The sequence below is a fragment of the Drosophila arizonae genome, chromosome 2, assembly GCF_054131065.1.
Source record: "Drosophila arizonae isolate 15081-1271.41 chromosome 2, UAZ_ARI_1.0, whole genome shotgun sequence".
NCBI lineage: Eukaryota > Metazoa > Arthropoda > Insecta > Diptera > Drosophilidae > Drosophila > Drosophila arizonae.
Genome location: NC_142922.1, coordinates 24,007,978 through 24,033,259, shown reverse-complemented (window position 1 = coordinate 24,033,259; position 25,282 = coordinate 24,007,978). Strand labels below are relative to the sequence as shown.

At 43.4% G+C, this 25,282-nt stretch overlaps 2 protein-coding genes across 10 annotated transcripts in view; one reads left to right on the top strand and one right to left on the bottom strand.

The window, feature by feature from the left end:
* LOC108621753 (uncharacterized) overlaps window positions 1–25,282 on the bottom strand; it is a 35,007-nt gene that overhangs the window by 2,902 nt on the left and 6,823 nt on the right. For 2 of the 7 annotated variants that reach the window (XM_089461750.1, XM_089461746.1), the window contains exons 2-3: window positions 13,120–13,202; window positions 16–5,634 (exon numbers count right to left, since the gene is read on the bottom strand). In XM_089461750.1, the coding sequence (XP_089317876.1) occupies window positions 16–5,536 (5,521 nt within the window). In that variant the 5' untranslated portion in view covers window positions 5,537–5,634; window positions 13,120–13,202. Of the gene's footprint in view, window positions 1–15; window positions 5,635–13,119; window positions 13,203–14,307; window positions 14,390–25,282 lie in introns of all 7 variants that reach the window. The other 5 variants (XM_089461747.1, XM_089461749.1, XM_089461748.1 and 2 more) reach the window with 5 other exon arrangements.
* Window positions 5,997–17,426, top strand: LOC108621756 (phosphate-regulating neutral endopeptidase PHEX-like). 3 transcript variants are annotated; one of them, XM_089461751.1, is made up of 3 exons: window positions 5,999–7,798; window positions 7,899–8,176; window positions 14,583–17,426. In XM_089461751.1, the coding sequence occupies exon 3, from the start codon at window positions 15,126–15,128 to the stop codon at window positions 17,133–17,135; it is 2,010 nt and encodes a 669-aa protein (XP_089317877.1). In that variant the 5' UTR covers window positions 5,999–7,798; window positions 7,899–8,176; window positions 14,583–15,125; the 3' UTR covers window positions 17,136–17,426. The 3 variants fall into 3 exon arrangements, 2 of the variants coding, with proteins under 2 accessions (XP_089317877.1, XP_017874736.1); XM_018019247.2 differs by having other exon boundaries at window positions 5,999–7,839; XR_016268480.1 differs by lacking the exon at window positions 14,583–17,426 and adding an exon at window positions 8,331–10,280 and having other exon boundaries at window positions 5,997–8,176.

Sequence of the window (25,282 nt, the reverse complement as noted above, 5' to 3'; positions counted from 1 at the left end):
TGTTGTTTTTCTTACTTTTGGTATAGCTTTCAAAGATCTTGAGTATGCTGCTGCGACTAGACTTGGCCGCCAGCTTAATGGGCGTGCGTCCACAGTGATCCGACTTGTAGGGATTAGCGCCATACTGCAGCAACGCGATGACACACTTCTCATGACCTTCCTGAGCGGAAATGCCCAACGCTGTGGCGCCCTGTTTGCAGGCATGATCAGCCAAGGCGCCATAGTAGAGCAGTATATTCATAACATCATGATTGCCCTGCCAGGCGCACGAGTGGAGCGGTGTTCGTGCTTCCAGGTCCATTGAGTTGACATCGGCGCCAGCCTCGATCAGTGTCTTCACCATGTCAGCATGACCCTGCCAGGCGGCCACATGCAACGCAGTACGCCCCTCGCTGTCGGGTATATTAACATCCACATTGGTCATGTCCAGCAGGTATTTGACAGTATCGAGCTTATTCTCCAATGCCAAGATGTAAAGTGTGGTGCGTGAATCGGCATCTTTGGAGTTGACATCGCAGCAGAACTTCAACAGATACTCGACCGTATCCATATGGCCCTCCAGGCAGGCCAGACGGAAAGCGGTCTTACCATCATGGGCCTTTTGGTCCACAAAACTGGAATGTATGTCCAGCAGGGTCTGCACGCAACGAAGACGCCCCTCTTGTGCGGCCAAATGCAGTGCAGTCTTTCCCTCATTGTCGCACTCATCAATCTTGGCGCCCGAGTCCAACAGCTGCAGACACACCTCATGGAAGCCTTCAAAGGCAGCGTAATGCAATGGCGTCCAGCCGGCATTGTCGCGATGGGTTTCATCTAGCCCGCGATCCAACAATTGACGCACTGTTTCTACATTGCCTTGGGCAGCCGCTATGCTCAGCACTGTGCGACCCTCAGAGTCCATGCAATCAATGCCGCAACCCCAGAAAAGCAACAGCCGCACCACAGTTGCATGACCCGCCGTGCAGGCGGCCCACAGTGGTGTACGACCCATGAAGTCTGCCAGATCCGGGTCGGCAGCATTCTCGAGCAAAAGCTCACAGACCTCGGCGTTGCCCTCAAACGAACTGACCAGCAGCGGCGACATGCCATCGTTGTCCAGCTGATCCGTGTTAGCGCCATGATCGAGCAGCGTGGAAATGACTTTGCTGTAGCCGGAGGATCCGCATAAGGCAGCTACACACAGCGCACTACGTCCATCCAGATCCAGATGGTTGACATTGGCGCCATTCTCCAGTAGAATTTCGACAATATCATAGTGACCCATGTATGAGGCGGCAATCAGCGATGTGCGGCCCTGGCGATCCACAGAATTGACATCCGCGCCAGACTCAATCAACAGTTTCAAGATATCCTCGTGGCCGCTCCAGGCTGCTGCTCGCAGTGCAGTGCGTCCCTCTTTGTCGGCCAGATCGATCTTGCAGGCGGGTTGTGCTATGAGCAGCCTTACCACCTCGCTGTGCCCGCCCCACGATGCGGAGCGCAGTGGTGTCCAACCATCGCGATCCGCATGGTTGACATCCACTCGCTTCATGCGTCCAGTACCATCGTTACAGGGCTGCGAGAAGCTCAGCAGCAGCTTGACTACCTCCAGATGACCATTCCTGGAGGCTATATTGAGAGCTGTTTGCCCGTTATAGTCCTCAATCTCTAGGTCAATGGGGCTCTTGCAGGCATTGAGAGCTCGCTCCAGCAGATGATGATTGCCATCATTTGCGAGAATATGGATTAGGGCCTTGCCCTTGTGCAGCTCAATGTGATGCGAATCGGACAGCTGATGCAACGTGCTCGAAGCGTTCTCATCTTGGCTTTCATGCGGTGGCTCACTCAGCTCCGAGGGGCTCATCGTGCGCTGCGTCTCCTGAAGGCAACTCTTCTCACTGGACAACAGCAGATCGGCCAGCTCAAAGTCAATGTTCTGAGACTTCTCTGACAGTTCCGGCGACATAAGCGAAGACTCGGATGAGTTTTGGGTGTCGGCGTTGTTGATGCCGGTCTCGATGAGTAGCTTAAGCATCTTGGCATCCGTAGGCAGGCTTGGTTTAAAAAAATCGCACAGGAATTGCGCAAATGGTTCGCTAAGCTCGTTGGTAAGAAAGCGGTCCAGCATCGATCGCGTCTTGGGCAAAAAGTTGACATCGTTCTTAAAGTCATGCTCGCATTGAGCGCAGCAGTTCAAATGATTTGTGTAGAAGCAGTCGCTCAGGTTCACGCGTGACTCTAGCAGCATCAAGATGAGATCCAGATCAATGTGCCGGCTGGTCAAGTACTCGCCGGACTTGATGAGATGATAAGCGAAGCGTCGCACCGTGTTTGCGCATAGCGTGTCCGCCACCAGTAAGTAGTACATGGAGATCATAACGTGGCCCTCATTAACATCGCAGATAAACTTTTTAGTTGCGAACTTCACATCCACCAGCCAATCTGCGAAGGAGCTGTGGAAAATCTTCAGGCGTTGCGAATTCGTGTCATATGCCAAAATGTTGCGCATGAGCTGGAGACGCTTCTCAAACTCGTGGCCATCGATGGTGTAGTTGTGCGTGCGCAAACAATTGAAGAGGAAGAGCTTGTCCACATAGCCGGAGGAGGCCAGGAGAACATTGAGCAGTGGCCTTATTTTCATGTACTGCTTCTTATTGAACGACTTCTGGCAGATGTACAAGTAGAGGCCGTTCAAGGTGCAGGGTATAAGCTTGATCTCGCGAAAGCTAAAGAAGTTGTCCTTGATACCATGCAACACCTTTTCCAGGTACAATATGCAGCCATTCGATTTGATATAGAGCTGATGCAGCGATTCAATGATCTCCTTAGTTAGCATGATGCTGTCCTTGAAGTCGGAGTTCAATCTATTTATAATATACTCCTGCACGTCCTTAACCACATGAGATTTCCGCAGATCATCCAGAGTTATCTTCTTGAAGCCTGTAAACATTTTGGTAATTTGCTTTGTCTGCTTCTTGGTGGTGCAAACCAGGAACAGCCACTTGGGAAACAGATGTATGTGGTTCGAGAGCAGCTCGGCCACGTTGCGACTCTTGTGACTGGTCACGGTGCCACGGCCTCCCTTCAGCGTGGATATCAGATTTCCCTCATTGATGTAGTTCTCATCGATGGAGTCTATGAGCAGCAGCAATGCGGTTTTTGGTGGTGTCAGCTCGAGCAGTGGAAAGAGCAGAGCCTTCTTAAAGCACTCATCGGGATTCTTCTCGATGCTGTCCACGCTGAGGCACTCCAGGATTTCCGGATTCGACATCAGCAACTCGTAGTAGCCATCGGCAATTATGGTTCGACAGCTCTTGGTCTTGGGCAACGGTGGTGGCAATGTGCTGGTGCTATTCTTAATCTTTGGCTTCTCGCCAGGAATGGGTGGCACACTTGCTACAGTTGGAGTGATCTCTTTGGGTAATTCCACACGTTCCGCACTGGCACCAAAGTCAATGAGCGGCTCTTCCTCTGCCTTTTCCGGCTCTACGGTTGTCGTTTCCGGCTGATTTTGCTCCTCCTGCGGCTCCTGTTCCGTTAATTTCTTGTCCGCTTCCGGCTTGTCTTCGTTGTGCTTCTCCTGCTTGTCATCCTTAATGGCCGCCTCGATCTCGCTCTTCAGCTGCTCACTGACCAAGTCGGCTATATCTTCCCCGCCACCCTGCTGTATTGCTTGGCCGTTGCTACTGGTAGCTGCGGCAGTCACCTGCTTCGCCGGCGATGAGACGCCGCTGCCAGTGCGACCTCGCTTCACTGGTATCTTTGACTTGGACTTGACAGGGCTGCTTTTGGCAGCATCCTTTTCTTTTTCCTTCTCCTTCTCTTTCTGCTCCATTATTAGCTTCTGTTCCTTCTCACTGCCTGTGTCCTTGTCCTGTTCGCCGCGTTCCTGAACAACCGTGCTCACACCACGCTTAGGCGGATGTGTGCCATAGCTATTGTTGCTGGGCCTCTCCACCAGATCTACCAGATCCGGCGAAAGCTGATTTTGAGCTGGCGCTGGCTCCGATTGCTGGCGTGTTAGGCTCGATTTGCCTGGCTTCTGAGTAGTCGAGGTGCGTCGTTTTTCAAACATATCCAGCTCATTGGTGTCGCATTCGCTGGCTCCGCGCTTAAGCTCCTCGATGAGTAGATCTTCAGCATTCTCATTGAGTGTAATATTATTCATTGCCTCATCCAACTTGGATTCCTGCTGCTGTGCTTCCTCGCGCAGAAATGAAAAGCCCTCATCAATAATCTTCTGGCTGTCATCTCGATTTATGAGCGAAGCATGGCTGAGCAACTGCAGCACAATCTTTCTCATGAACAGCGAAAGGCTATGACACTCGGGATTCTGCGACTCGATCAAATAGCATGCCAGCAGCTTGCGATTGAGTATACCCTTGGTGCCTGAGTTGCCCTTCATGATAGCCTGACAAATGGATGTTTTTCCGGAGCCATTGGAGCCTAGCACCAGGCAGCCATTGTAGCTGGAGCTGGATATGGCAGCCGCCTTAGCACGCGCTGACACATATCCTGCACTGGCCACACCTAGAGCAGCCGGCATAGGCTTCTTGCCAGCCGTCCGCTGCTCCAGGCACAACGCGATCTTCTTTAACACCCACTCGCGGTGTATATAGACAGTGCTTACAATGCGATGATTACTGGGTTCCAGTGGAGCCAGACCATTGACTTCCTTGTCCGGTGAGTGTTTCCGTTGCATCAGCGACTCCAAATTGGCGGCTGTTTCATGCGCTGGCGGCTCTTGCTTGTCCAGCTCTACGCCATCCTCCTCGGGAGCGGAGCTGCCTGCAGCACCATTTGTTGGCGCTAGCTCGAGTGCAAAATTTTGCTGGACCAGATTAGCAAAGTGTTCTTCGCGTGCCAAATTGGAGAAACTTGAATTGGGACAGTCTCGACCGCTAATCTCTAGCTTCTTATGCGCCTGCGTGGTGTCCTTCAGAAAGTTGAGGATGCGTCGATCCTCCAGCTGCTGATTGGGCGTACTGTTGGCACCCAGCGAGGCCGGCTGGTTGTTGTATTTGGATCCGCCGACCAGAGCACTGGTGGATGCATTGGCGTCCGTTTCTCGCTCCACCTGGTCCTCCTCGTCATTGGCATCCAAATCGGTGACCTGGACCGGATTGCCATTGCGCATGCTGGCCAATCGATTCGAGTCCCGCAAATTAGACAGCTTGGCGTCTGTCGGTGGTGTCTCCATGACCGCACCATGTCGGCTCCGTTCGCTGCTCTTGTAACGATCCGACTTACGCAGCGGCGTCGCATAGAGCATCTCCTTGGGCATGTTGCCAGTAATGCTGCCAGCATGATGTTTGTTGTTCCCCGGCCCCGAATTGCAGTTGCCTAACGAATTGGAGTTGGCATTCGGATTACTATTGCCGATATGGTTCAGCAGCGGCTGCCCCCCAGCCTGCGATGACTTCTGTTGATGCGGCTGCTGCTGCTGCTGTAGTTGTTGATGCTGCATTTTGCGCACGGATTCATTATACATGGCCTGACAGGGCAGATTCTCGTAGATGTCATTGCGCAGATTATCGTTGTCTGTGTGCTTAGACATTGTTGTTGCTGTTGTCTGCTCTCGGACTAGTACCAGCTTTCGAGTATTTACACAGTGGCTTTATCCTTGCGTTGCGTTTGAACAAAGTCTGCTGTCTGCTGCAATGAAACAAAGTACAATTTTAATGTAGGCTTTAATTTTGAATATTATGAGTTCTAATTTTTTTTCTTGCAAGCTGTAGTGGAATTTGTTGATTATTTTAATACTGCCTTTAAGATATGCTATATTAGCTCTTATTTAACTACCGTCTTTTATGTCCCTTAGCATCTTCCTCGTTTGCTTTACATCGCACCTTGTTGCTGTTCGTTTTTATGATGGCTTCACTTTTTATAGCATCCCGCTAACAATTGACCTGATTTTGCGGACACTGTCAACCCTTTGGCACTCTTCACACATTCTCACACATTACCGTAAAAATACATCAGGGGGCTGATACCAAAGTATACCCATATAAAGTAAGTATGCAAAGCGAAAGAGTGTAGAGTGAGTTTGAAACATATTCTTTAAATCTACAATGGTTAATTCTCCTTAAGTAGTCCAATATTAATTTACAGTTATTAATACGCTAGAACTAGAGCTTTCGAAATGATTTCTGTGAAGCTGGGAATTCTTGAGTCGACCCTCGTATGCACAATCTTCTCATTATATTTTATAGAGCTTGTCTCTGGCCACAGCCTTTTGTTCTCGCTTTTTATCTGGGCCCGTTTATGTGCAATGTGCGTGGGCGGCTTTGGGTGGTTTCTCGCTGGCTGCGCTGCTTTGAGATCCTCGTGCTGAATGCTGCGCAAATAACACTCTGTATGCTGCAAAGTTTTTATTTTAAACTTCAATTTAGTCGTTGCGTTTCGAGCACTGCCTGGCTATGTTGTGTCTTGGGGCTGCTTGGAATGGGTTGCTTGGGGTCGAGTAATGTAACTAATGATGCGCTGGGTGCTTGTTGTGCAAGTTGCAGTTGGAAAATGGAGCAAATTCAGCACGTTTGCTGAACAAAATGGCTGAAGCGCTAAGGCTGCGAGAGTCCACAGTGTGCTAGTCGTAAAAATCGATGAAAACACAAAATGATTTACGGCTTGAAGTGTCTGGTGACGTTGCCAGCAGAAAAGTTGCCACAAAGTGTGGCAAGCACAATAACGTCGACGTTTGATAAATTACCATAATGTAACTAAGTCAGACGTAAAATCTTTTGATTAACCAAGTGACACGATACGACACTCACACATACATACATCCCGACATACAAATGTCCCGTCGGCCATTCGTCAAACCCAAATGAAAGGTCGGTTAGTCGAGCTTCTGTCCGTGTCGGCAGCAACCACAAATCCATCCCACAATTTTTACGGAGAGTGGCATGGAGAGTGATTCTCAAGTTACAGTTAGCTTAAGTTAATTACCGATGCGTGTCGTTTGCACCCAGGGGCAGAATAACTGACCCACACATATACGTATTTTAATGATTTCTTAAACAGTTGATTTATACTATAAAGCAGAGTTGAAGCAGCACGATATTTATTTAACATTTGTATAAATAAATCAATTTATAAGCATGAAAAAATATAAGTAGACTGTGGGCGCCTTACTTATTCTCGACTGTTAAAAGAGTCTATAAATTTAAAATAAATTTTCCTCTTTTCCAGAGCACTCCTTTTTTTTATGGGCAACCCATAAAAAGTATGGATAACTCAGCCAAGCTGAACTAACATTCACGCTGCTGTGAGTACCAGCAATCAGAAACAATCAAGTTTGCTCTCATTCACTGCGCTTTCAATTTGCATAAAACTATCCTGCAATCATAGCAGTTTCTCATTTATAAATCGAATTTGATGCCACTTCCATATTTCAAATGGTAATCCAAAAGTTTTCATTGTTCTTTCTTTCAACAGTCGGCAAAAGCTTAAAAATACATACATTTATTTACTCAGATTGCATTTATCTTAAATTATTTTGTAAGGCACAGTAAATTATATCCTGGTAGCTGTAGCCTAAGAACTTGTGCGCTGCAAAGGCATTGGAATTCTAAAGTCAACTTTGGCAAAGTTTCATCACTTTTTTTTTATCCTTTTTAAAAGTTTAATTGGATCGCTTGTGCAATTTAGTTAATTAAACATACGACAGGCATCTAAAAACGCATCTTATTTGAATAAGCTAATGGAGGTAAACGTTGAAGCGCTTTTCACCTTTCAATCATTTGCAGGGGCTTTTACCAACTTAGTCATGAAACTTTGCCATTCAAGCTGCAGGGACAGCGAAAACGTGCAGATATATGTATGTATACTTATATCACAACATAAAAGTGTTGAATTTTTGTAAGGAAGTAAGACTTTTGGAATTTATGAATAATTTTTTACTAAATTTTTCATTCTAGTTGCACATAAATAAATTTAAAGGGCATTACAATTTTTACGTTATTTCCCAGCAAAAAAAAAAAAAAAAAAACAAAATAAATAAAAATGTATTATTGTTTTGGCTGTCGAAATCAGAAAAATATTTTGTGAATTATACGCGCACGTTGTAAAAATATCATCGATAGGCTGCCAAAATGAAACGTAAACAAGTGAAGTGCTTCAAACAAAAACGAAACAATTTTAATTAATTGCGTAAAATAAATGAAAGCAAAAGAAGTATTTCTGATGCCGAATATATGTAAGTATGCCAGGAATGTAAACACACCAAGCGCACACTCAAATGAATAAATAAATTATGATAATTGCACGCCTCGCAAGCGGCGCACATGGCATATGGCAACAACTGTATCTACATCTGACTTTGCAATTGTATCTGTATCCCAAACTGACAGCAGTTGCCCGAACTTGGCCAGCGTAAGCGTGGGAATTTGTAAATTTTCCAGCTCCTTGCTGCGTGTCGCATTAATATTAAGCGAAAAAAAAAAGAAATGATATGAATATATACGGAAAACTTAGCAGAGAAACAAACTTTTGACGTTTGCCAGCTGCAGTTTGCACCGCTCATAATTGATATGTTGCAGCTACAACTGTAATCTGCATATTGTATAAAATACTTATTAATCAGCCCTGTCTGCTGCGTGCGCGTCAACACTTTAAGGACGCCTGACAGGAAACGCTCTAGTCATTTGCATTTACATTCAACTTAATCATTATTCCTGCTGAACGTATTCATATATTTTGAGTTTAATTTGCTGTTGCTGCTTGTCTTAAAATAAAAATAAAATAAAATATTCCATGCATTGCAAATGCGAAGCATGTTGTTACACAATACAGCTGATATGGAAGCGTGGGTGTGCAATCAATGTCTGTCTATGCTGTGCTAGGTAGGTATGACTGCTGTTGCTGCAGGCAGCATCCTTGCGCTCAATCAGCACAGCGATTGTGCGAGCAAATATCGAATCAAATATTGCTACAAATGGTTTACCAGCACAGCCAATACCACATACAGGTAGCAGATAAAATATGTATGCGTAGCAGATGCGGACTTTCAAATGCTCTATAGCAAGGGGATTACAAACTAAAGGAGAAGGAATTACACTAAATGCATCTATCCACTTACTTATTTCTCCGTTTCTAATATTCCCAAAAATATTTTCACATTTCAACATCTGTTTCAGCGTTCTTAGTCTATTTAAGCTAAATGTATTGACTTAATCCCATTTGCTATTCCGACATGTATTCACTACAATCAGGCTAGCTAGTCTGTCGACAGCCTGTGAAAAGTGATATTTCTAAAATTATATTTTTCTAGTTTGCACGAGTTGCTTTCAGCTAACAAAAGCCGATTAAGGGCTGCATTTTCGCTTCAATTGAATATCTACAATATTTTCCTTCTATCCTTTCAGGGGCAGGTATATCAGCAAATACTAGATGTAAAAAGTTTTGTATACAACGTATGGATACTCATTTAATGATATAGTATATATATAATTGTATGTTTTTTAGGGTTTTAGAGAAATCATATTAAAGAAATATGAATTCAACTGTAACAATATAATAAAGCCCTTCATGAGCACAGGATATCGAAAATCGCTGGGCGGGCAAAAAATTGTTGAAAATTTTAGCTTAGAGCAACACCAACAGTGAGAGCAGCAAAAATAGCAGCATGAGAAGGAGGCAAAGGAGCAGCAGCAACAGCCAAAGGACAAAGAGGAAAAGTTTCGCATTGATTTTCTAGTTGCTGCTGCAGCGGCAGGCACAGTTAGTTTTATATATGTATGTATATATAAAAAGAAAATAGTTCCCGAGACGTAATCAAAACGAATGTAGCTCGAGTATTAAATGCGCTTAATTTTTGAAATACTATACGGATGTGGTGCGGTGGTGCCGGATGCGGCTGTTTAGTGTGCTTATGCAGCTCCCACTACGCCCACATTTGTGGGCTGCCCCTTCGTTTGTTGTCCTTGGCTGCTACGTGACCAGAGCTGGCATTGTGTTTAGCGTTTGGTTTGCGGCGGTTGCTGTGGCTGCAGCGGAAGTGAATTCAATGCGGGCTCATCCAAACAGGGACAATACGATGCAATGCGATGTTGCAACGTACGAGCCGCAGGGCGAAACAAAACAGGATGTCAGGAGCTTTTCAGGATGCGCCCAGTTGTCCCCAGGGGCATTTGACGAACGCTTAATTAAACCTTAATGTTTCATGACCGCCTGAAATGTGAGCAGATATTCATAAATCATTGAGCGGCATTCGTCCGACAACAACAATGTCCTGTTTGTCATCCTTTCAGCTGGCTGCCAAAGGACACACCCAAAAAAGTGCATGACATTTGTATGCGAGCAAATTCCTGTTGCCTCCGTCCTTAAAAGCTCATCAACATTGCTTTGCAATGGGGAAACTTTTCGCATATTCTTTTATTTACTCTGCACATTTGTAAAGTTGAGTGCTGAAAGATAAACTGCAAACGCCCCATTGTTATTCAAGCAGTGAATGCACTGGAATTAGTTCAACTGCAGTTAAATACCCTGCCATTGAAGATGCCCTAATAGCATCTACCTTGTCTCATCTAACAGCACGATTTAGCAATGTTTCTGTTGTACAAAGTTTATTCGAGTTTTATTCAACAGATATTTGATAAAATTGCAATTTTGGCAGCAACAAAATAACAACGAAAACAATTTACCATGCAAAAACTTTATCAGGAGCATGATATCATCTGTCTAATAGAAATATAGATCTCTTTGGGGACGCATTCATTTTAACTATGAATTTGTAGTCATAGAATATTTGAAGCAGGCCCTTCTGTTATAACAGCTAGATCAATTGAATAATTTATACCTATATTGTGGGTATTATGTAAATTTTGATGTTAAGCCAGACGAGCAGTCCGATTCTCAATAGAGGCCTACCTAATTTTGAATAGTAAACGTAAGCTACAAGTTAAGATCTTAAGCTTATATGCATTGCTCTTTAGAAATTGGGTATTTGTCAGTCGAGCATTGTGTCGACGGAGTCTACAAAGTTGTTTTCATGTAGTTGCATTGTCTTCGGTAGCCGCTCTCGACCCGACCTGGGTTTTATCTATGTCAAAATGGTCGCACGCACGATATTGTGCCTTGTCTTTTTCTTTCCTTTTGTGTCCCTCTTTCTCCCCTTATCGCACACAGTTCTTGTCTCTTTCTTTGTCCCCTGCTCTTCCACTGTTGTCAACTGGCTCGTGCTCGCTGTCGCTTTGTTGTTGTTGTTGTCTGCATATTGACATCGTTTTGACAAACAAGGTTCCTCGCTCCAGCACACGCAGTGCACCACCAGACACTCGCACCACCAGCACCACCCGCGTGACTTTATTTCGTTCTGACATGTGCAGAAACACGCACTTCATGGACCTTTTGGCATTTCCGTTTCCTCAATGGGGCTTGGCATATTTTCAGCCTGTCTTGTTTGTCTTTCAATAAATGTGCGCGAGATGCGCTTCACGAATTCTCCAATTTACTATAACAAGCAAGAGCCAGCAAAGAACCGTAAATTCCTCGACTTTTCGAATTACACTTAATAAAGACTCTTGGGTATCCTTTCAACTATTATTACTTATTTGCAACTTTTATGGAAACAGCGAAATTCAAAATGAGAATAATATGATACCCATTGAATTTGAATATCGCTTGATCCACTCTCGTCGTGTAAATGTCTGTGACATGTCGCGTGGCATATGAAAACGATGTATGTAATTTGGTAGTAAATATATGAGTTGATTTTTTCTGTTTGCCGAGTTACATTTAATCAAATTAACAAACTGACAGAAGGCATACAACGGAGATGGCTCCAACGTGCCCAAGTTAACTTGGCATTGGCTTGACATTTAACAGCTCGGCGTCCATGGCTTTATTTATTGATGAGCACACTGAGCACATTGTAAGGAGCTTGGGCACAATGTTTAATTCAGCGCATATCGTCTGTATGGCATTCAGCTGTCGAAAGGACACTCGGCTTGGCATTTTGCTTTCTTTTCTTTCTAGCGCTCGCAATCTAATTGAATTGACAACTTTCGTTGGAGCCGACTCGTATATAAAAGAGCATTACTTAAAGCTTCCATGGAAGCGAGGAACTACAAATAAAGTAATGCATGTCACTGCCTTCTCGTTTCAGGCTTTAGCCGGTCACTCGAGTTACGTCCTGGAAAATGCCAGCGCACGTTCGCATGACTCAGTCTGTCTACCTTCTTCGCCTCGGGCTTAATTAATGCTGAAGCTGATTACATTTACGGTGGTTGCACCTCCGTCCCCTCCCACTCCTCCTCCTCTAGCACTGGGCTGCAGCATACGCTGCGAAGTGTGCAGCTACGAATGTTACCCATTTTGGCATTGATTTAGCCACAGCTTTGTTTGCCTTTGCTACCCCTAGTGCAGGTTGGCTTTGGCTCTACCTGTGACACGTTCCAGGGCAAACAGAAGGCAAAACGGCAAACTGCAAACAAAATGGGCGTGATGGGGCGTGCGTAAGCTTTGGGTCAGCTTATTGTCGCTAAATTGCAACAATTCCGTTGCCCGACGTCCGTCGACCAGATTTACCTTGGCCCCGGTGCAATTTCGCAATGAAACCGGATTTAAGTTGACATTAAGTGAATTGCACAGGTGCTCTGGCATCAGAGTCAAGTGCAGGGTTACTTTTTATTTAGATGGCTGCAATGAAATCTACATACATCGTCGGCAAAGAGCTATTGATTAGCTGACATAGCATATGAAAGTGACTGGTAACCCTTTAACTAGTCAATATATATGACTGATTTGTCAGCTGCCCATCAGCTTCACATCCGGCATAAATGGCATTTGTCTATGTGAAATGATAAATGGTAATAGAGAAGAAAAATCCGACCTTTACATATGGGTTCATCTGTGGAGTATTTATTAACATCGATGTGACTATACAATTGCAGTTAATTCAGATAATCGATTTCATTTCGAATCCATTTTTGTTATTTATATAAATTATATTTGTTTGTCAAAAGCTATATTTCCGTGGTGAATCACATGTTTGAATGACTTTTGTAAATATGGTATCAAAGTAAATAATAGAGTCAACAGACATGCTTGTGTAAACAATATCTTTAGTCTATTTTGAGGAATTTAAATAAAAGGTGAAGTAAACTGCCCTTTGCTTTGCATAATTGACACAGCACTTACCTAATAGACGAGAGACTATTTCATTTTCATCTAGACGAATGAATGAGTAAGCAGTGAGAATGCTTCTAGAAATGTACGCATAGCTGAAAGAGAAATGAATGCAGAAAAGATGAGTTGTAGGGTTTGCTATGCCAATATTAGAATTTGCTTGTATTATTTGTATTATTTATTTACTATCATATGCATGCATACAAAACATTAAGAGAATTAATTTAAAATTTAACTAACATTTTACTGTTGACAATCGCAATATTATAATGTTTACCACTTAAATATTTATATTCATATAAATATATAAAAAACATTTGCATTTAACCAAATTACTTTAAGTTATCGTTGTTACAAAATTCTTTTAAACAGCTTTAAAAACACCAAGAGCAATATTAACAATCGGCTCATTGTTAATCTACTTGCTAAAAGCTGTATATTATCTAAACTTAATTGCATTTCACAGTTTCAATTTTTGGTTTTGTGCAATTTGTGTTTAATTCAGTGCAAACAAATCCGATTTGTGGCTGCATTTGATTTAGTTCTGTTGGCTGTTGGCCAAACGCATTTGAATACAATGCATAATTAAAATTTAGCCAATAACAATTGAATAGCTAACTCAAAAATCTTTAACACATTTTTAGTGGGTTTAAATCTCAATGAAATGAGAATTCAATTTTCTGTAGTGCCTTTTGTATTTCATAAGTGAATCTGTTTACTTATTTACTGGAAATGCCTTTAATTGAGCAGGGCTGACATTTACATTAGCTGCAGTTGCCGGAAAATGGATAAATGCCTGCGAATATTTCATTTCGACTCTTTGGCATTTACAAGACTTTTTCATTAATTTATCAAATAGCCGAAAATCGATGTGACCCACTTAGCTAAATGAAAATGAAAATTTCATTGATGATCATCGTTGGAGCATTTTTTATTTGCCATTTATCGCGATGCGCTAATCAGAGCCACGATAGCTTTCGTGATGGATGATGCTAATGGCACGCCATCACCCGCATCAGGTGTTTCTGTGGGTAAGCCAAATGTGTGCGAGTGTGAGAGTGAATGCTAATGAATATTAACAACACCCAAATGAGCAACGACGCTTAAGAGCATCACACGCCACAGGCTATAATCATCAAATGCAACAACAGCAGCAGCAACAACAACAACAACAATGTCTTCTACTCGACTAAAGCTTACCCTATTAGCACGCTGCCAGCTCAATATATTCCTAAAGGGTAAATTTTTAATAATTCACACAATCCATTTTGGCATCCTTAATCTGCAATGGAAAATTGATATGTTCAACTTGAGTTGAGAAAACTGAAGTAGTCGACTCGATTGATACTCTGTATTCCAAAAACATGAACAAGTTAAGTCAGAATATAAACAATTAGCAATCGCTCTTTTATTATTATTTTAAAAAAAATATGAACTTGCACTTAAACTTAATAAACCTATTTAATTTGTTACAGGGTATAATTGAGCACCACTATCGAAATCCTTTTTGTGTAAATTTTTCCTTTGATAGAACATGAATTTCAACTTGACGACAGCCAACGAACGAAGTTTTGTGAAGCTCAAATTAAATCAGCAAAGGCAACCAAAACGGAACCAAACGTCACTCAACTCCACAGTCTTTGACATTGATTGGATTAAGCCGAGAAGAGTTGTTCTGGAAAGCCAGCTAGCTGACTTGGCCATAACCGCGTTAAGAAGAGCTTTCTAATCATTGGCAGCCACTTGCACTAATTGCCAACAGGATGCAAAATCAAAACAGAGGGAGAGAGAGAGAGAGAGCAACAAGCATAGAGCATCAAGCAACTTTCAGCTGTGTATATCTGGAGAGCTCTTCATCCATGCCAGTGAAATGAAAACCAAGCTGCTGCCAGCCAAGCATTGAAGGCGATAATGAAATATCGCCTGTTGCGCAAAACCGAGCGATAAACGCAATGGTTGAGACGCCACGCCGTAGCTGCCTCAACGGTTTGAAGAGCAGTTGACATGCAACTGTCGCTATGGAGTGTCGCCGTTTATTGAATTTCCTGCTGCCATTGATGCTGGGCATATCTGGCACATGGCTGCTGCCCATATCCCCCTTGGAGTTGATGGAGTTTGACTCGAGGTTTCTGGCACAAGTGCTGCTCAATGTGAATGCCAGCGTTGAGCCTTGCGAGGATTTCTATGGCTACGCCTGTGGTAATTGGAGTGCAAACTACGAAAACACTCAAAGCTATTTGGATATGCCCGGCTACATGGATTACAAATACAACACACAACTACTGAACGCTTTAGAAAGGCACAGCCAGCAAGGCGGCATCTATGAGCTGCTGTGGGCGTACTATGTGGCCTGTCGTGACTTGGAGCAGCCGGCACTAAATGAGCTGCTGCACTTGCTGGAGCCTCAACTGGGTCTGGAGTGGCCCATTTTTCGAAGCAATCACAGCGAACAGTGGCGCAACGAAACCCGATTCGATTGGCTAGCCACGCTGGCCAAGCTGCGTATCTATGGCCTAAATGGCGTCTTTATCAAACAGGATGTAAATGTGCGACGCGAAAATGGATCGCATTATGTGTTGCTATTGGCGCCGCAGCCAGCCGATGCGGACCCGTTGGGGGAACAGGAGGTACAAGATTTGTACGTAGCCTTTGGGCTGGATGAGCCACTGGCCAAGAATCTGACCGCCAAGTTAATGCAGCTGGAGTGGCGTCTAGGCAACATTACGCTCCAGGAAGCTGAGCAATCGACGGACAGCCTGACCGAGTGGACATTCGCAGAGCTACAGCAACGGCTGCCCCAAATTAATTGGCGTCACTATTTGGCAGAATTACTGGATGCAGATGTGGCGGATTCAGTGCAGCTGTTGCAGGTAACAGCGCTCAATGCCAGCTATCTGGAGCAGCTGCAGTTGATACTCGCGGAGAGCTCCAACGAGACAATCTGTTATTATCTCATGTTCAAGCTGCTCTATGCATTCAACGAGGAGTTGCCGCCTACCGGCTCGAATGAAACGCGCTCCACGGCCTGTGTGCTGCAGCTGCGCGGTCACATGCCACTGGCCATGAACTACCTGTACGAGCAGCACTACTATAGTGAACGACGTGCGGCAACTGATGCGGCGCTGCAGAAGCTGCAGCTAAAGCTAACCAAGGAGTTTGAACGGTTGATTAACGAGAACTATTTGCAATTAGATGCATTGGAGCTGTCCTATGTGCTGGAGGAGCTGCACAGTCTGCGCCTCAAAATAGGCAATATTCCGCAAGGCCTAACAATGTCCCAGTTGATGACATACTACAAGGGTTTGCAGCTGCAACACAATGATTTCTATGGCAACAAGTTGCAGTTGCTACGGTTTTATCAACGGCTAGACCAACAGCTGCTGACCAACCAGCCAGGCATGTGGCCGGCCCATGAATACTATCAGCAGGATGCAGTCGTGGCACGCAGCTCGTCCCCAGTGAAAATCTTTCAAAATGCCGTGCTGCTGCCACACGGCTACTTGCAACTGCCGCTGTACGATGCTCGCCTCTCCGACTTGCTGCAGCACGCCCAACTGGGCTTCATTTTGGCGCACGAGCTGCAGCATGCATTCGACTTATTTCACATTGTGTACGATGGCCGAGGCAACTACAATCAAACCGGGTTGGCGGTGCTACAGCATTTTGCCAACTTCACCAGCTGCTATACCGAGCACAATGCCCAGCAGCAGCTGCTGCTCTCCGAGAGCATGTCGGACATTGTGGGCTTACGCCTGGCATATGCATCCTACTTTAACGGCGTGCCACCCACTGACCGCCCACCCGTGGGCAATTACACACAGCAGCAGCTCTTCTTTATCAACTCGGTCCAATTCTTATGCGCCAACATGCAAGAAATTGCGGGCATGAGCATCACGCAGGATGCGGAGCACGGCCTGCATAATGAGCGAGTCAATCGCAATTGGCCGCATCACGAGCAATTTGCCAACGCTTTCAACTGTGCTGCCGGCCAGGCCATGTACCAGGCGGACAAGTGCCGGCTGTGGTGAGCTGGAGATCTACTATAGAGTGTTGCGTGCGCCTAATATAGTCAATATCGATTAACAGTCAGCACAGCTTATGCATGCTGGCTGCCCAGATGCATATTAAGTAGATGGAAGAAGTGTTTCATACACTCAAATGAGAGCTATACGCTTTGAATACATTACTCTTATCTACTACGTTATCTAAATACATATACAGATTATAATTGATTAAACACAAAGTGAGTTTAAAGAAGTCAAGGAATTAATTTTGTTCTCCTGATCAGCCACTCGATTTGAGTAGAGAGTATCCACTAGTTTAATTCCTTTTCACGCAAATGATTAATATGAGCACGTAAATGGCCTTGAGAGGCGTAAGGTAACAACCACTACAACAACCAGAGTCCACGCAACAATAACAATATTGTGCATAAATTACGCGACCTCCATTAAAATGTAAATGCGGCCACGCCCTCATTCATCCATCCATCCGGCCATCCATGATGTCAGCGCTACATTGTCAAAAGGCTCGACTTGCTGTGCAAATTATCCGCATCAGGCCGAGGAACCAATTGGACGCGGATCGGGCTAGGGCGCAGTGGGCAGCGGGAGCGGGCAATGACTGTCATATGCTGTGTTATATTGTATTTTATTTAATTTATTGTCGCGCATATTTTGACGGCAATTTATGTGGCCCACGCACGTGTTGCATTTGGATGCAGTGCTCGCTCGAAAGCCAGCCAGCCAGCCGAAGGTGCGGGGCACGCGACTTGAAAGTGTTGCAAATTTAAATTGTGTCAGTGGTGACAGTGCCGCAAATGCGCCATATGCTTGGGCATGGGCATCGGTATGGGCATTGCCACAGGCATGGGGCATGGGCATGGTCATGTCCGACACTTGATACACATTTCACACAGAGTATAAAAAGTTAAAACAGAAAAAGTACGGTTGCTGCACAGTGGGTCAATTTAACGAAAACCGTTATGATTAATTTGCAATATACATATATTTATCTGTATAAGCTTCGGTCTTGTAAATAATTGAGTCAACCTTACTTTTATCATTTTATTTATTTAATTTTATTATCCAACTATAGGGTATCCTTGAGCGAGTCATTCAAATCTAAAAGCCACAGCCAACATGTGATACAATTTCGACAATAATTTCAAGCATTTCTCGTTAATTTTCGGCCACTGTTTTCGACTTTGTAGGGTTTCAGATCCGACAAAGAACGCCGCTCATATATTTCAAAACAAATGACAGCCGCGGGAGCCATGCAAATGCCGCACATTTGGCCACCAGTGCCGGCATCTCACCAATTGGTCACTTGATACACATTGGACTAACCGGTCGCCCTGTAAATGTTTTCATTTTACATGCAGATATATGTCTACATATATATTCGTTTCTCTCATTTTGTTTCTTTCTTTTTTTTTTTTTTTTTTGCTATTTGTGATGGTCCGTGGGGTGCGCTTAGTTGAGACGGGAATGTTTGTGGACGGCTCTAGCTAATTAATGCGAGCGTACAGCAAATTAAAATGCAATTTAAGCAGCAGCTGTCTTCTTGACTCGTTTTCCACTGAGCTGCATTCGTGCGGCGCTTGTTAGGCCACCGGTTAAGCCTACACACGAGGCAAATGCAAAGCCAAAGTCAAAGTAGAGCCAAAGCGAACAACAAATCCAGAGCTTTCCTAACGAAGTTTTTTGCCTTACAGCAATGTGGGTTAAATGCTTTTTGCGGCTTGCAGCGCAGCAAGTTTCATTTGGCCCCGTGTGTTTGCATTTGTGGTGTATATACTTTTTGCTCGTGGCTCCGCTGCTGGCGCTTTTTCTTTGTGTACTGAATGCAAATTTTCAATTTGGCTAATTGACTCGAAAAGCTTTTCATTTAATTTTATTAAAGCATTCGATGAATTGCGCAAAAAGTTGCATTTACTTTTTGTTTGCTGTGCGAAAATCAAATGAACGTAACATATATTGTATAAATGAAAACTCAATTAGTACGCAATTATGTTCGACCGTTTTGCGGTAACTGTAATTTAATTTATGTGTGTGACTGTGTGTGTGTGTGTGGGTGTTAATGTATGAGTGTAAAGTAATAAGCTTACAACATTATTACACAGCTGGGAATTATTTGCTCTTAGTTGCATGATGCATTGTCGACTGGAGAGAGATTTGTGGGAGTAAGTGTAGCTAATGAGTCACAGTCATAAAGTTATTATATTTACAGTTATAAAGTTATAAAGTCCAAACACAAATGGTTCAGTATATTAAACACGAATAAGCCCCTGATACAACAAATTTTAGCAAATTCCTTTTTTTTTTCAAACAAATTACAAACAATGCTTTTCATTTATTTAAATTGAAATCATCATAGGCTGAAACTAATTGAATCGCCTAGCAATGTTTGTCACTATCTAAGCGTTGCTCGATACGACTACTGTTGCTGTGTCGAGAGCCATTGATAGCTAGTTGGGCCTGCCTACATTCAGCCAGTGAACTTATTACAAGCGAACCTTATCAATAAAAAGTCTTTATCACTGCATGTTAGCAGCTGCTCTGTATGTGCATATGTGTGTGTGTGTGCGTCTGTGGCACGTTCTATATCCATGCTAAGTAATCATTTATTATATTTATTATTACACATACACCCCGTGGTGTGTCAGAATTTTGATTCATTGAGAACTCTTGGCTAACTGGTTTCAATGCCAGCAATGCTCCATTAATCAGCAGACAATAATTTGGCCAACAGGTATGGGATTTTTTTTGACAGGCATATGAACGGACATGCAGTTTTGTGTTTAAACTTGTTTGGCGTTTAATATTACAAGTAACTTTAAACAGTTTCCGGCACGGCTGCAACTATGTCAACTCGATAAGATTTGCATGCGCCACAAATACCGACCTAAATATATATATATATATTGCTATACAAGTGTGTGTGTGTGTGTGTTTGTGTCTGTGTCTTGATTGACAGACTGCAGTAGGTTCTCGGCTCTCGAGTCTCGACACTCGTCAGCCAGCACTTTGGTCAGTCAATTATTTATGCTGACACTTAGTGCGCTTGAGACTGTAAGATAATTGGCAAAACGTCGATACAAACATACGAACAATATACACACCGCACACACGCACAAGCACCAGCATAAAGACGCACAAACACGTAGAGCGCGACGCACGTGGCGTATGCGTAACGCAAATGCCGATTGGCGACCCTTGTTAATGCGTTGGCAAACAGCATTAGCACAACCGGCGACACACATACACAAGTATATACGCATATATATATATATATATATATATATATATATATATATATATATATATATATATATATATATATATATATATATACACGTTATATATGTAGCTTGTTGTACCAGGCAAACATGACCATAGACACCACAAATTCCATTTTATGCACTCTGTCAAATTTAATGGCGCTCGATTGGCGCTGCAAATTTGCAAATTTGGCTGTCTAACCAAAATAGGTGGTCGCTGCATTTAATTGCGGCCCACTGTGGCTAGCACAGGTGCTGGCGAAAATGTCAAATCAAAAATCTTGTCAATTGGCTAAAATGCGGCGAACCGAACGTAATTATCATCAGCTGCCAAGTTTGTATGGAAGAACGGAAGCAAATACCCAAAAGGGAGTGCGAAGACCGATAAGTAAATGTGAAAGGAATAAATGCTGAAAGGGAAATATCACAGCTGAAGTGGCTGCTGAGAAAGACAATTGAGTGAATGACGACGAAGTGAAAGAAGGTAAAAAGTGATGAATAATTGTGAGTGGAGTCAGCACTTTATCACGTTCAACGATGATTCACTTATGCATTTGAAAGATTATTATTATATAACGCGGTTCACTCACTTTTCGGATTTGCCACACTTCTCAGAGGCGAATGCCTCTGGCTGAGGACTATCTAATATGCAGTTAATCGCTTTTCGCCGGACCGAGACAAGTGCTGTTGCCGCAAGCAATTAGCCAAAGTGTCGTCTCCGTATGCTTAGCAACACCAACAATAGCAACGACAACAGCTACAACAACAACAACAACAACTGGTTATCCGGCATCTGTGCACATGGCTCTGCTCATAAAGCTCCGGCAAACATTTGAGTGGCGCCGTCGGTCAGCCCGGAATGGGGCGTGGCACTTCATGACATCCACGCACACACACACACACACACACACACACACACACACACACAAACACACACACACACACACACACACAGAGCATTTCATTCATGCAATTTTGGGTTTGTTTGCCGCCCCGTTGTTGCGTTGCGTTGTTATCGTTGCTTTTTTGTTTACGCTTCATTTGGCTCTTGATACCCTTTGTTTGGGCTATGATAGCTGTGTCACATAATGTGTGACGCATAGCATTAAAAGAGCTTGGCCGCTTCATCAATGTAGCAAAGGTAACAATTAAATATGTTTCACCTTGACCAAGCAAGACAACAGCAAGATTAGATTTAATATATGTATATATAGAATGCAAAAGAAAAAGTTATATAAAATCATTTGCTAGACGAGAGGGTATTGAAATTGCGGTGTGCCGACAAAAATCGCTCTTATTATTACTAGGTTCCATTTGGATTGTCGCCGACGGCGTCATCGTCGTTGTGGCCGCCTTATTGGGGCGCCTTGGGCGCACGCTTTAGCGCTAATTAACAGTTGTGTTCAAATCTTATAAATTAAAGCAACATTTATTACCATAAGTGTTAGTTGTAGCTATACCCTGTACGCAGCGCTGAAAGTGGAGATACTGTGCTAAGCCTTAAGTCAGTGTGTCGAAATATGTGACAAATATATCATCTTTTTGTAATCCACATATTTATTACTTCATATTTTCATTATCTTATCTGCATCTTTCGTAATACTCATTTGATATCGCCCTTTTTCTGCTATCTGCATTTATCCCTCCTCTAACTTGCATAATTTGCGTAATTTCAATGTTTTTATTATTCTAACCACAAAATGCTTAGGAATACTGAAATACAATGCCAGTTAGCCGTATATCACCGGATATAGAGTAAATTGCTTTAGATTGGCAAATGCTATTCAGTTGAATTATTCTCCGCATTTTCAAATGGAATGCAATGAGGTATAAAGCATCGTATTTATCGCCTTTATAAGGCATATAGAAATGCCCAGACATATAAGTACATATTGCCTTAGAGCTGACACAAAGAGGCGCTGGCAAATAAGCAAAGTCAACAAATTGGGTTTGTGTTTATTTTAGAATTTGCATGGCGCTAAATGCGGACTCGTGTTTGCGCGATTTCCGTGTTTACGGTAATCAAAGTGGGGGCAACCCAACCGAAATGCTTATTATAAAATTTAAAAGCCTTTCAACTGTGCTCATTCCAAATGCATTTCTCTAGTTTCTGAGAGCACTTCAATTTATAATTCATTTGACTTTAATTTAGGGAACAGAAGGCCGGAAGGTTTGTTGGCTGCACTTCATTGCGGCAATAAAACAAAGCAATTAAAATGGCTGCCAGGAGTTGGAAATGGACCACTATGAAGTGCCCAGACTTATGTGGGTCACAGGCTCCAAATAGTTGCTGCCAGTTGCCTTCCTGCCTGCAAAGTGCCTGTCGGACAGCTGGCTAACTGGTCTGCCCACGGTCCCGGAAAAGCCATTACAATGCCAATCGACAAAATGCTGACAGGCTTGCCCAAATGGCATCTCGACAGAGCAGATGGCAAGTTTTTCGCAACACTCCAAAAACTTTTACAGGCGGACGCTGTCGGCCACAACAGCACTTTCGCTTCCCAGCCAGGACATGGCATAGAAACAGTCCTTCTCTTTATTCTATGGCAATTTAAGTTTTTAATATGCATTTATCGTGTCGTCAGTGGTTGATGCTGTTGCTGTTGCAGTTGCAGTTGCAGTTGCTGTTGATGTTGTTATGCAATAGCATTCATTAATCAGCCGCCTCCCACGCCCCAAGGCGACCCCAAAATGCAGCCATAGTAATTGAGCGCAAACCTAATGAAGCTAACAGCTAGCTGGGCAACCCTAGTCGCTGGCTGGGTCAAACTGTTTGGCTGCCACCCACATATAAAATACTTTCCATTGCGTAAATTGCGGGGGCGCTGGCATCGATGATAAATGTTTGCCGGTTGCGATTGCAACTGGAGGAAATTAATGATAGTTGTTTGCGGGTTGCGGGTTACACTTGCAACAAATATATGAAAACTATCACGAACAGGTGCACAATCCAAAGGAACGACGTTTAATGATGCTTGTTTGCTATCAAATTGCTATAGATAAACTATTTCATTTGTTACAAGTCGCCAATAAGTATTTCTTCCGAGCCGAAAGTTACACAATTTCTATATATTTCGGCCTAATGTGTTTTTTCTATGTTGTCAGAAATGATAAATATAAACACTTGTCATTCCAAATCTCATGGATAAACATTAAAAGCACCAACAGATGTCACATAATGTATATATACACATAAATATTTATTTTTATGAAGCACGACGAATGTTTATCTGGAATTTAGGCAAGCTAAAGATATGTATTATGTAAATCATCATGTTTAGAGGCTTTTAACTCTATTCAAAATCTAACAAATTAACGTTAAGAGTAAAGATTTGCTAATTGAGTAAATATGGTGCTAAACGTTTTGTTGTTTCACATCGATATTTCAGTTAGCTCTTGGTACTGCAAGTCGAACCTTCAACTGCAATTACATCATGTATACACATTACATATGCATTCAGTTCCACTCAGTTGGTTTACTTTATCAATGTGGTCTGTAATGAGTAAAGCCTAAACAACCTGTTTCAAAGACAGCTGCTTTTCAAGTGGAAAATAAAGCGTAAAAGAAATCCATCTACAATATTTTCGCTTTCACCGCGTGCTCAGTGCTGCCTGCTGTCTGACAACAACAAAATCCCTGACCTTTGTGGCTGGCCTCTCTTCCTCTCAGTGTCTCTTAGCTTAGCTCAGGCCATCGCCGAGTTAATTACACCTGGGCCTCGTTTACCCAGCTTCCTCTCATATTTTTATACCCTGAACCCATTGAAAATGGGAAATCAGGGTATAATGGTTTTGTGAAAAAGTATGTAACGGGCAGAAGGAGGCGTGGCAGACCCCACAAAGTATATATATTCTTGATCAGCGTGACGAGCTGAGTCGATATAGCCCTGTCCGTCTGTCCGTCCGTCCGTCCGTCCGTCCGTCCGTCCGTCCGTCCGTCCGTCCGTCCGTCCGTCCGTCCGTCCGTCCGTCCGTCCGTATGAGTGCGTCGATCTCAGAAGTTATAAGAGCTAGAGAGCTGAAATTTGGCATGCATACTCGTGTGTACCATACGCAGTACGAGTTTGCTTTATTTTTTCGATAAATCGTCCGATAACTTTTTTATCGAGAATAATCGAAAAATTGATTTTGTTTTTTTGACCTAACTTGAACATTTTTAGACCTGGAGTCTTCAAATTTGTGTTGTATATAAAGTTAATCGATACAAAGATTTTGTAATTTACAGATTTTGGATACCACGCCCCCTTCTCCCTCAATTTGTAAAAAACGCATTTCAAATACTAGAGACTTGTGCTTTGGAATGTACCCACATATTCACCATATGATTACACTCTGAAAGTTTCATTAAGATCATATGTTTACAAAAGAAATTATTCGACAAATAAATTCTCATAATATTGCCCACACTGCAGCGCAGCCCAAGCGCAGTCGCTGCTTACTGCGCAGTTAGCAGAGCGCAGGCTTATGCGTGCGTGTGGATGCATCTGTATGTATGTGTGCATAAAAGAAGTGCAGAATGATTAGAATATCAGATTAGAGGGTTCAGGGTATCTCCTAGTCGAGCAGTCTCGACTAGAGCTTTCTTACTTGTTCCCTTTGACTGCATTGCCTACAGTGCCTGCAAAATTTGGGTCAGCCACTAAGCGTAAGTGAGTGTTATGTAAATTACAGCGCGCTGTTTGAAAGGACCTGCTCGGGCTACACCCTAAAACAGCCTCCTGCTGCCTCCTGTTGCTTATCTTCCCTTGCTGTTGCTGTCGTTTGCATTCAGCTCGCTCGACGGAGACAAACACAAAACTGGAAATGCTGATGCCGCGCCCGTTCGAGGGGCCGTTAGCTAAACTGCTGCCATTTCACTTCTCGTGGTGCGTTTTTAATTTAGCTGCAGTTGGC

Excerpts from the sequence above, each read along its gene's own strand:
- LOC108621756 (XM_089461751.1), top strand. The coding sequence starts at position 15,126 with ATGGAGTGTCGCCGTTTATTGAATTTCCTGCTGCCATTGATGCTGGGC.